The sequence below is a fragment of the Hesperophylax consimilis genome, chromosome 1 (assembly GCF_061612785.1).
Source record: "Hesperophylax consimilis isolate HC1 chromosome 1, BYU_Hcon_1.0, whole genome shotgun sequence".
In the NCBI taxonomy this organism is placed as follows: Eukaryota; Metazoa; Arthropoda; class Insecta; order Trichoptera; family Limnephilidae; genus Hesperophylax; species Hesperophylax consimilis.
Window position 1 is genome coordinate 13,629,953 of NC_142836.1, and position 12,253 is coordinate 13,642,205.

The 12,253-nt window shown below is 34.3% G+C and overlaps 1 protein-coding gene across 8 annotated transcripts in view; it reads left to right on the forward strand.

Annotated features, from left to right (window-relative positions):
* The window catches only part of LOC149426300 (dual 3',5'-cyclic-AMP and -GMP phosphodiesterase 11-like), a 488,751-nt gene that overhangs the window by 352,334 nt on the left and 124,164 nt on the right, over positions 1–12,253 (forward strand). For all 8 annotated transcript variants that reach the window (XM_089649566.1, XM_089649917.1, XM_089649971.1 and 5 more), the window contains 2 exons: positions 7,282–7,416; positions 8,667–8,883. In XM_089649566.1, the coding sequence (XP_089505692.1) occupies positions 7,282–7,416; positions 8,667–8,883 (352 nt within the window). The remainder of the gene's footprint in view (positions 1–7,281; positions 7,417–8,666; positions 8,884–12,253) is intronic.

The window sequence follows — 12,253 nt, forward strand, 5'->3', positions numbered from 1 at the left end:
CTATTATTTTAATGTTTTGTCTCACTCTATGATATGTATATATTATAAGCACACCCATTGTATTTTTGATTAGTTAAATTTTTAACCCTGAAGATGCTTCTACGAAGCGAAACCGGTCGGTCTTAATAAAATTTACAACAATTCCTGGTTTTTAAACAAAGTATTTCATTTTAATTTAAAACATATATATTATGGGAAAACATTGCTTGAAAACACTGACTCCGCTATATTAACAAATACCACAGGAGCTTACATTATGTATTCAACGTTCCCGCTAAGCTGGCAAAGTCAGTGCCCGCTAAATTTTCCGATTTAAACTGAAAGTATTTTTGGTATCGTATTTGTGGAGAAAATTTGCTGCATAAAACTAAATATTCTTTCCTGAATCTGTTCATTCTCTTACATTGTTCAGTACATAATGGAAACGTTCGGCCCTTAGGTACGAGTACCTACACAAAACGATTTATTATTTTAGGAATCTTCAATAATTATTTATTAATTATATATTTGTTGGTCATTATTATGCCTTTGACAGACCTCGCTATCATCGTGCGTATTCTCGTGGTTTGGCCTGTTTCTGCATATCGCGCGCCATACATTCCCATTGGTAGTGTATAGCGTGCGATATGCTGAAATAGCGTAATGTGTCGCCTACCTAAACGTACAACGATATTAAATATTGCATGTTTGAATCGTGATTGCATTTCAAATCACGATAGTGAGTGAACATGTTGGGCATGCTTATAGTGTTATTACTATCACACATATTATCTTGTCAGTGAGTGGAAACCTCCTAATGTTATGTACTGACATCCCAACTAATGTTATTCAAATTAAAGCAGACAACTAGCTTACTATCTGGTATGGCCATCTTGAAATCTGTGAGTAAATGTGTCTTTATGATCAGCAAATCTAAAGATAAATGAGTGGACATTTTGTCACGCTTTGGACTCAATGATGAGCTATACGATAGAGATCAAGTAATTGACGTTTACGGCGTGTTTAATGTGTTATTATTCCATTTATGGAATATTGGTTTTTAATCCAGTGATCATCACATTTGGAAATCGATAAGTGGACATTTTATCTTTTATCGTAAATTGACTAATCTATAATATTTAATCTTTACCATGCAGGCTGCAACCACAAACAGCGTAGATTTCGAAATTATTGCCAGTACATGGTACAAGGTGTCCAAAGAGGGAAGCGGGTATTTAATAGTTGGATAAACCCAAAAACTATAAATATATTAAAATTTGTTATTTATTCTTTATACGTAGAAACTGATCTGAAAAATTATTTAGCAATAATTATGTTTATTTTTTAATGATGAACTAATGTTTATAAGATAGGTTTTTTATGCGTAGCACAAAGGATAAAAAAATATTATAGTCAATAATTAGTCGCTTAATAATAAAATATCCCGGTTGTTTACAGGTGGAAAAAAATATAATATGCAGTAATTGTTGATTGAAGTACTAGTACATATTGAATTATTTGGCGTGTTGGAAATAAGCCAACGTAGCTCAGTGGTCTCAGAGCACCTGAACGGACATCAAAAGGCGCGGGTACAATTCCCGTCGGCGGCATTTATTTTTACTCGGGAGATATTTTCAATTTGTATGGACTAATTATTGCTTGTAATAATTTGTTAATGATTTGTTAAAGTGCAGATGCCGCCTTTCGCACTGCTGGCACTGTAATCTAACGACACAACGCGTTGACACATCGCTCTTGAAATAGCTGCCATTTCTGATCTGATATTTTGCTTTCATAGTGTCAAATTCGTCGGTTTGTTCTCACATACTTTTTAGGTATCCCCATAAAAAAATATCCAGCGGACTGAGGTTAGGGCTCCTGGGTGGCCAGTCAACGGTTCCTCTACATAAAACCTCTACCTCTGGTGGACATAAAATAATCCAGCGGACTGAGGTCTGGGCTCCTGGGTGGCCAGTCAACGGTTCCTCTACATAAAACCTCTACCTCTGGTGGACATAAAATAATCCAGCGGACTGAGCTCAGGGTTCCTGGGTGGCCAGTTAATGGTGCCTCTACATCCTTATGTTGTACCTACCAATCATAGATCATTTGCTTAGCTTTCTTGAGGTCAGTGATTCATTTTTCTAATGCGTTATTCGAATCATAGCTAACTGGCTTAGATCATGCAGCTAGAGATCTGTGAGTCATGTAGTGTGATTGTCAACTGCAATAATTATTCGAGCTGTTCGGCACTTGAAATACGAGTAGTATCTTATTTATGGCAATAGCTGATACTGATCTCCGCGTAAAAATGTATGCACAATGTAATTACGATGTAAATATTAATGTAATAAAAATATAAGTAGCAATTGTTTTTTTTTGTGCATAATAGATGTATATTATAGTCTACTATATCCTGTACATTATAGTCTACTATATCCTGTACATTATAGTCTACTATATCCTTCAAGAGATTGTATTCATTTTATACTCGCTGATGTCATTGTACCATTTAATGCCACATTTAATTATTTTTAGTATTATAGTAGCCTGTAAATTGCCGTGACGTGTATTTACTGTTTATCTTGTATTTATATGTACCATTAAAATTAAATAAATATTTACCTCGGCACATCGCAACCTAAAATCTAATTAACGATCACAGTAACTTATTACTCTGACGTCTAATTACTGTTCATGATATATTTATATGTACCATTAAAATTAAATAAATATTTACTACGGCACAACCAAACCTAAAATCTATTTAACGAACACGGCAACTAAATTACTGTGACTTGTAATTACTGTTTATGCTATATTTATATGTACCATTAAAATTAAATAAATATTTACTACGGCACAACCAAACCTAAAATCTATTTAACGAACACGGCAACTAAATTACTGTGACGTGTAATTACTGTTTATGCTATATTTATATGTACCATTAAAATTAAATAAATATTTACTACGGCACAACCAAACCTAAAATCTATTTAACGAACACGGCAACTAAATTACTGTGACGTGTAATTACTGTTTATGCTATATTTATATGTACCATTAAAATTAAATAAATATTTACTACGGCACAACCAAACCTAAAATCTATTTAACGAACACGGCAACTAAATTACTGTGACGTGTAATTACTGTTTATGCTATATTTATATGTACCATTAAAATTAAATAAATATTTACTACGGCACAACCAAACCTAAAATCTATTTAACGAACACGGCAACTAAATTACTGTGACGTGTAATTACTGTTTATGCTATATTTATATGTACCATTAAAATTAAATAAATATTTACTACGGCACAACCAAACCTAAAATCTATTTAACGAACACGGCAACTAAATTACTGTGACGTGTAATTACTGTTTATGCTATATTTATATGTACCATTAAAATTAAATAAATATTTACTACGGCACAACCAAACCTAAAATCTATTTAACGAACACGGCAACTAAATTACTGTGACGTGTAATTACTGTTTATGCTATATTTATATGTACCATTAAAATTAAATAAATATTTACTTCAGCACATCGCATTTCAAAATCTAATTAACGAACACAGTACCTTATCTAAGACGCGATTCTCTGTAAATAGAATCACCTCTCTCTCTTTCTATCATTCACTAACATCTTTCTTTGTAGGTTAATCGTAATATGTAAGAGGTAACCTATGATGATTTGGTTTCTGAGAATTCTTTAATATTCATGACATTACATATAATATGAACTGCCGTCTGCCAGGGAAAATACAAAATATTTAGTACCAAGTGGTTATTGTTATTTCTTATATGATGCCATTCAAATTCTCACTGCCTGGAGCCAGTTGGTCTGCGACACCAAAACAATTTATTAGGGAGTGCTCTAAAGTGGAAGGAAATGGTAAACGGAAAAAAAGATGGGTTTAGAATCATTTTAGGAAAAGCCTGTTAACCCCTGGGTCTATTGAGATTTTGTCGTCAAGTTCCTTTGAAAGATCTGTCAGATCCACGATTTATTCATAAATATTCCCGGTTGACACTAATTAATAAATAGCTTCGCCATTTTTGAACATATCCCAAAATGAAATACTGTTTTTGAAAGCTAAAATAACCTTTGATATTTTTATATTACAAACGGAGGTCACTGAAATTTAAAACAATACATTTTTTTAACGTTTTAAGTTTATTGGAAACTTTTTTTTCGTTTCACGTACCTACTTAAAAATAATTCATTTTAAAAAAAATCATAATTTTTGACAAATCTTTCGCATATGTTGCAATGGTGGTCGATGACGTTTTTGAATATATTATAATTATTTGGAAGTGTCTATGGTCAACTTTTAAATAGAAGTACAAAGCGTGGTGTTGCCACTTTCTAACAATGCTGAAAACTTATATCTCGCAGTAATACGAAATGAGATGGAATGACTTCTATGAGTCCGTATCAGTTTGTGCCGTAAAATACATAAGAATACAATACTACTATCGATTAACTTTGTCAGTACTGAACTGCACATAAAGAGCCAAGAGGTTAATAAATATTAACTAATGATGTTATTTAGCATATTTTCGATGATTTTTCATATATGAATTCTCAGAAGTGTGCATCCCCATTCTTGACCAAAGAGCTAACACATAATATGGAATGATCCCTTACACGATTGATGCCTACTTGTGGTTGAAGTTGGGTTCTTATATTTGGATTTCAATACTTGGAAAACTTAACCATAACTTTGATACCAAATAAATTTGATTTGCGACAGACATGTAAATTTCATTCCCACTTGCGTGTGTAATGTTGTCACATACTTTGAATATAATTTCAGTTCTCTTCATAATCCCCGGGCTCAGCGTATCGGTTAGTTAGGAATATGAATATCAGAAATTATTATGTTGATCTACATTTTGCGTAGGTAACTCGAATTGCGCGGATTGTTCACGAAAATAGAAATTTCATCATTCTATTATAGAATGGAATTTCAGGCAAAATATTATTGAATTTCTATATTGTAATACGTTCCTGTACTAATACCAAACTCGAGCATTCAAAAACATCAAGTACACAAATCAAAAACATAAAATAATGCCCAATGATAATAATTTAAAAATATTTATAATAAAAACATCCATGTTGTAACGAATTTAGATCTTCCTTTAGCAACAAAACATTTCTTAGAATTACTTTTTTCTATGTTTATAAGATCTTAATATTCGCCCTTTTTCCTACCTTCCTCTCACTTCTATTTTTCCCCTTCCCGATTTCATGCAGCCTTACAATCTCCCTCTAATTTTAGATGCTGTAATCCCAAGGCTACCGGCAGTTGTGATGTATGTACATTGCGTGGTAGATACTTTCAATATCTCAATTTTTTATATTAACCCCACATAACAGGCCCTGAGGAAAATAATTTCCGTCAGGGCCTATGTCATTTTTTTGAGATGTAGTTCTGGGAAGGTAAAAGGTATGAAGTTTGGGAGGAATCTAGGGATTAGTGTGTCCAGGAATGACGGGCATATGAATATATCCCTCCCACTACGGCGCAAGGCGCAAGAGACCAGTTGGAGAGGTCAAAGGGTCTCCCAAACCAGCCTCTCCCAATCTGGCAAGCCGCGTAGCTGGTGGGCAGGCGCACCCTGAACACACCTCACGATGAACCCGGGCACTCCTGCTAAATCACCAAACGTAGCAAACCACTTGGGATGACCTATGCCAGAGGCGTTGGTTATCTAATAAATGGTTGCCGAAGCGGCGGTACCCAAACCCGCCTCCCTGGAGAAAGACCGCCATTCAGAATCGAAACGTCGTTTGAAATGGATTTATCCGTGTTCAGATCCATGATACTTCCCCACCTTCATCTTCCTCATATCCATCCCCTTCCCACTATCTTCAGCCTCACAACATAACCGATTGGGGATGCCATATTCTCACTGGCTCCAGACGGTTGGGAGCAGTTTGGACTGTTTTGCGGTACTCACATGAAAAAAAATTGTACAATAAATTACTTATTAGCCTTATTAATTTTTAAAATATTTTTGTTAACGTCCCTTATGTCTCACAAACTATTTGTAGGGTTTTGCGGTGCTACAAAACCGAACCTGAAAACTCTAGACTCAAAATCAAATATTATGTTTTCATCTCTTATTTACTAGAAATATAGCCGGAATACCTTTCGTTAATGATTAATTGGTATTTACACTCATCGACAGAATCATTTGAACAGTTGGCGAAATGAACATGTGCATAGATTTGTCATTGCTGAATTCGTACGCACTGCGCACAGCACATAATATTGCGTTTCGACGCATTGACCTTCGTAAAGTATAATATAAGTGGCTATATGCGTTCTTTTACAAATCGACGTCTGTCTTCGATATTTGAGTGAAGCACGCGCAGGTGTCTTCCTAATTACAACTAACAACTTTGATCTACTGACACTGAAATTCTCCGTGGTAATATTCCAATTTTCTTTGAAATAGTTTATTAGTCTTGAAATGCTACACTACGAAAGAATTTTTCGTTTACATAAATTATTTCAACAGTTTTTTCCATAAAGTTTTAAAAGGTCAAAATCTTAAATAAATCAATTTTATTAGTTTACAGAAGAATCGAAACAAACTTCTAAACGGGATTGTACAATATTTAGGTATACAAGAGTGTGTACCTACCAATTTTATGATAGTGAGATTAGCGGTTGATGAATAAGATTTTTAACTGCTAGTTATTATTATTATCACTGTTTACTCTTGAGCAAGATTTTTTATGTAAATACCGCACAAGAGCCGCAACTGCTTTGACTATGACATCTCAAATCGATAGATAGGGTATGTAGATGGGGTAAGAGGGTGTTGGGATTTAACCTAGATATTCAGAACTAGTCACCACACACGGCTAAAGACATTTCAAGCAAATTTTCTCTTCCGAATGGTAGTCTTTCATCAAACCTAAATTGGGAGTATCTCCTTTGGATTTTGACTTCGATGATTTTATTTTTCATCGGTTTTTTCGAAATGGAACGACTGCATTTCAGCTATTCCGAGTACTCTTGGCTGCAGCCTGCGGGTTGAAATTTGCTCTGAAATAAGCCAACATCCGATAGGAGAAGGTACCAGAAGAAAAATATATGTTCTGATATTCTTGGTTATAAATGTATGATCAATAAGTAATGATTTTGCCAATGAATGATATATTTATGAATCATAGTATAGCTATATTTAAGTATTTAGTGAGTAATTCATTTTTTAAAGTGTTTATCGAGCTGGTGTCCTGATAGATTTGTTTGCTTGTTTGTTTCAGAAAGGCAACCCGGCACGTGGTGGACGCGTGGCTCGTGTCCCACGCCACGCCCCCCGCGGGGTCCGGGGGCGGGGAGGGGGGCCACCCGCTTCCGCATCCCTCCCCCTCGCGCTCCGGTGCCACCACCCCTGTCAGGTGAGTCCCGCCACCGCACCTGTTGGACTTACACTAATCACTTATCAACCTCCCCCCTCTCCTCTCCTGAGTACCAGAATACTATACTGTACCTGAACTGATAGGGTTGACCACCGCTGCCCTACTAAAAACTGCCCTTACAAACTAAATCCTACTAAAAGTTGCTCGGAATTTCTAGATTTTTGCTGTATGTAACCGTATTTATCACTCTTGAAACTTTGGGGGGTTATTTTTCGTGGAAATCTAAAGAAAAACTTTGTTCTGTAAGCCCATTAAAAATACATGAACTGTTGATTTGCACCCGGTTGACGTAGTTGTATTAATGTACTTTTCAAAGAACTGACTGCCTTCAATAATATTCCGATTGGCCCTCGTAATCATTGTGAAAGGTACAACTCATACTGCTTTATTCAAGTTTCGAATTCCTTTGTCAAAAACTTTACGATGTTTTTTTCTTAATATTCCATATTCAATATGTCAAATACTTACTCATACTCCTGAAGTTTTCTTCGATGTTTAAATCTTAACAAGGTAATCAGTTTTACCTACTAATGTCCATTTTCCGATGTTACCACTTGGTGCATGAAACATGCCTCTTTCCACTAAAAAAAACGATTTTCTTTGATCACATAGACTTGTTAGTTCACTTCACTTTACAAGATACGTAATTATTATATTGTGACTAGTATTGCCCTATTTCTCGTGAAAAGTTTGGTTTTTTTTATCTAAATACTAATAACATTGTTAAAAAAAGTTATTTGTAATCAACAATGATGCCATGTGTTTTCTTACCATTTTGTTTTTCTCAACTTAAATTTAATTAAAATACAGTCTTTCTAATGTTTTCTTTTCTATTTATGTAATGATCCTTATTTATTATTGAACTAAATGCCGATACAATAGATTATCAAATTTAGTTTTGACAACCCTAATAAAAAACCATTGCCCTCAATAAGCACGAAGGTATTTTGGTGCCAAGTAAACAAGAGATTTGTTAATTGTTGGGGTGGAGTATTTAATTTTGCCGGTTCTCGTAAGCTTAATTCACACAAAGGTTGTAATTCCTACTTCCGTGTAGGTTTTGCATATTCGTGTTATACTTTTTCAGTTCATTTGTAAAAGAAAATCTACAATCCTTACAGGATCCTGGCTCCTTAAGAATGGAAGAATATGATTACAATTTAACATTAACTATAATGTGTGAGTAGTACTTTTTTAACAGTTTCATTACAAAACATTTCCTTCTGCAGAAAAATTTCCGCGCACGAGTTCGAGCGGGGCGGGCTGCTGAAGCCGATCGTGAACACCATCGACGGCACACCCACCTTCCTTTGCGCGGGGGGTGCGAGCGGGGGCGGTGGCCCGGGCGCTGGCTCGGGGGGTCCCGGTGCACCCGGCAGCCGCCCGCAGCGCCGGTCCAGGCACGAGCTCCGCCAGCTGGATGAGAAGGAGCTCATCTTTGAATTGGTAAACGATTATTACAATTATGAATACCTTTCTCTTTAACTGGAGGAATGTTATGAAATTCTGCTCTTATGAAATTCTTAGTTTGCATTTGTTTTGTTTTATTGTACTACCTACGTATATTTAATTATTAACGCCTTTTTCGGGCTTTAGAAATATTAAAAATCATATATATACATATATATATTTATCTTTTTTTATGTAACGGAACTGCCAACAATCTTTTTTATTAGATGGTGATAAATTGTAGAAATCGCGTCGTTATGTGCGACGCGATGTCGCACATAATAAATTGTAGACGTCTACTGATCGACATAACCATTTCCCTCCATTAGTATTCTAGGCAATGTCGCACATAATAAATTGTAGACGTCTACTGATCGACATAACCATTTCTCTCCATTAGTATTCTAGGCAATGTCGCACATAATAAATTGTAGACGTCTACTGATCGACATAACCATTTCCCTCCATTAATATTCTAGGCAATGTCGCACATAATAAATTGTAGACGTCTACTGATCGACATAACTATTTCCCTCCATTAGTATTCTAGGCAATGTCGCACATAATAAATTGTAGACGTCTACTGATCGACATAACCATTTCCCTCCATTAATATTCTAGGCAATGTCGCACATAATAAATTGTAGACGTCTACTGATCGACATAACCATTTCCCTCCATTAGTATTCTAGGCGATGTCGCACATAATAAATTGTAGACGTCTACTGATCGACATAACCATTTCCCTCCATTAGTATTCTAGGCGATGTCGCACATAATAATATGATATTATTCTCAGAGTTATCAAACTGAAATAAATCCCGACTCAAGTATTACATAGGTATCGCAGAAATCCTTTGAAAGATTTTTTCGACGACTTTAGCATATCTATTGTATTTATCTTATAGCGTATCCGAATTGGATGTCCTTAACTATCTACAACCAGCTCTAATTACAGACTTGGTCACAACTTCGTAATAATCCTTCACCTCCCAAAACTTGGAAAAGGGCGGATTAATCAAAATATGTAATTAATTCATGCCCAGCGATGCCATTTGCATACCAAAAGCGGCTTTTTCTTCACTTCTTTATGTAAACAAATTAGAATTTTAATGGCTAAAATGATCTTTGTGCTTTTTGGACCATTTCCACAATACATGTTTGATAAACATTGAATACAATGCAATGCGTGTAATATTTTAATTCAAAGAATAAATGTTGAGACATTTTGAATGACGCATTTGCATACAGATCTATATAATGTTGCTAATTTTATTTTGATACCATCCCACATTTACATTTTTTGAACATACGCCGAGAAAAATCGGTTTTTGCCCTCAAGGTAAATTAACAGGCCTCATTAATATATCATCATATGAAGTATGTTTTATTGATTTGCCTTGATAATATATCATGACCACCCAAAGAATTTTCGTTCTAATACAAAAATATTCGGATTTTCGGAACACGTGTTCATGCTCACGACATCATAATAATATATTCGTAATTTACTAAAAGTTTATCATGAAATCTGTTAATTCATGCGTAAGGGATATATAAATTTCTTATTTATTATATCCAGTTAAGAAACACTCCAAACAATTATTCTAATGGAAGTGAAAACATCTGTTCATAAGCGGATTGATATTAAGGCAAAGCTTTATGCCAAATCACTATTTTGATTAATCTTTATAACGAATTGGTGTACATTATGAATACCAAAAAATATGCGTTAGATAAATTGAAGGTTTTCCTATCGTTTCGCTTGAGTAGAATACATTAAAACACACTTATCAGAAACACAAAACAATATTTATTATAAAGGTTTTAAAATGTTCAATGAACTCCCGGTAATTGTTAAGGAAGCTAGTCTTGCAGTTTTTCGTGGATTATGTCTCAATGTTGTTAAATCTAAATTTTAGTATGTAAGAAGTAAATAATATTGTAGTAGTCATAGAAAATAATATATTAGGTATAAGATGTAAACTCTTATAACTAAATAAATACAAATTAAAAAAAAAAAAAAAAAAAAAAAAAAAAAAAAAAAAATTTTACTCAATAAAAAATCTAAATGTAAACTACTAAAAAACATATTTTTTCAATAGAAATATATGAACGCGTAAAGGAAACAACTTTTAAAAAATACAGTATTATAGCTAAGATTATCTGTGACAGTTTCATTTCATTAATTTTTTTGCTTTCTTATAAAATTATTTACAAAATAAATAAAAACCATTTTTGTGCTTGAAATCGAACGTTTTTAGACTCCGTTTGTCAAGCGATTTTAATGCCTGTTACTTACAATATAAGGTACACCAAGAATATACACAATTTTAGATTGTAGCTTCCTCTTAATCTGAATCTGTCAACAAATTTTGACCGAACGATATGTAAATTTTCCCAAACACCTGTTTATTCGTTAAGGGAAATATTTCAATTCTTCCAAGTTGTTTTTACCACTTCCAAATAACTTTTCGATCGCGCAAATCAAAAAATAATATCCCGAATCAACTTTTACACAGAATGTTTTCGATTTCGTTCCATTCAATTTCATCCCGGTGGAAATTTTTAAAGATAGAAACCTTCCCACAACTAATTTATAAGTTAATGGTGCCGAATAAATGTGGGTTAGGCAAATAAAATATAAAGGGTTTAATGATGAACGGTTTTATTATAATTACTTCCCGAGGCAAATTTCAGGAAGAATCATTTTATTTAGGGCGATATAATAAAAATAAAAGGAAGAATTTAAACCGTGTTGGGTTCCAACAAAATATAGACGAGAGAGCTGTTTTTGATTTGTTTTCAAAGTTTTCAATAGTTAAATTCCTAATATTCTATCAATTGTGTCAGACTTTTTTTGGTGCCTGAAAATGTGTCATGAGATGTTAGGAAGTGTGAAAAATTATAAATCAGTGCCTTTTAAAACTCTCCAAGAAAATGCAAAAGCTATGTTCGCGCAATATATATGGGAGTAGGTAGGTATGTATTCGCTAAGACTTAGTGGATAGGAAATCTCAATATCAAATCCTGCAATTGTCCTACGTACTAAATGTACCAGTCCAAAAATGTCACCATGACCCGTATAATTGTTGCAAGATGTCAAACCTAACTTTAAAAAGTGACAATATGCTCAATGCAAAAATAATTCCTCGCCACCAGACTTTGTGGCCCCAACTGCGACGAGTGGGTCTTGTTTTCCTATAATCTATTCTGAACTTATCTTATGTTCCAAAAGCGAAGATTTAAAACATTGAGTTATACTGTCCATCAAGTTTAGCGGACGCATACAAATTTAATTGTCCCATATAACATAGCAGCTGACATAGTTTTGGGGGTGATCCTTCGAGTGTGTGGCATCGGGCTT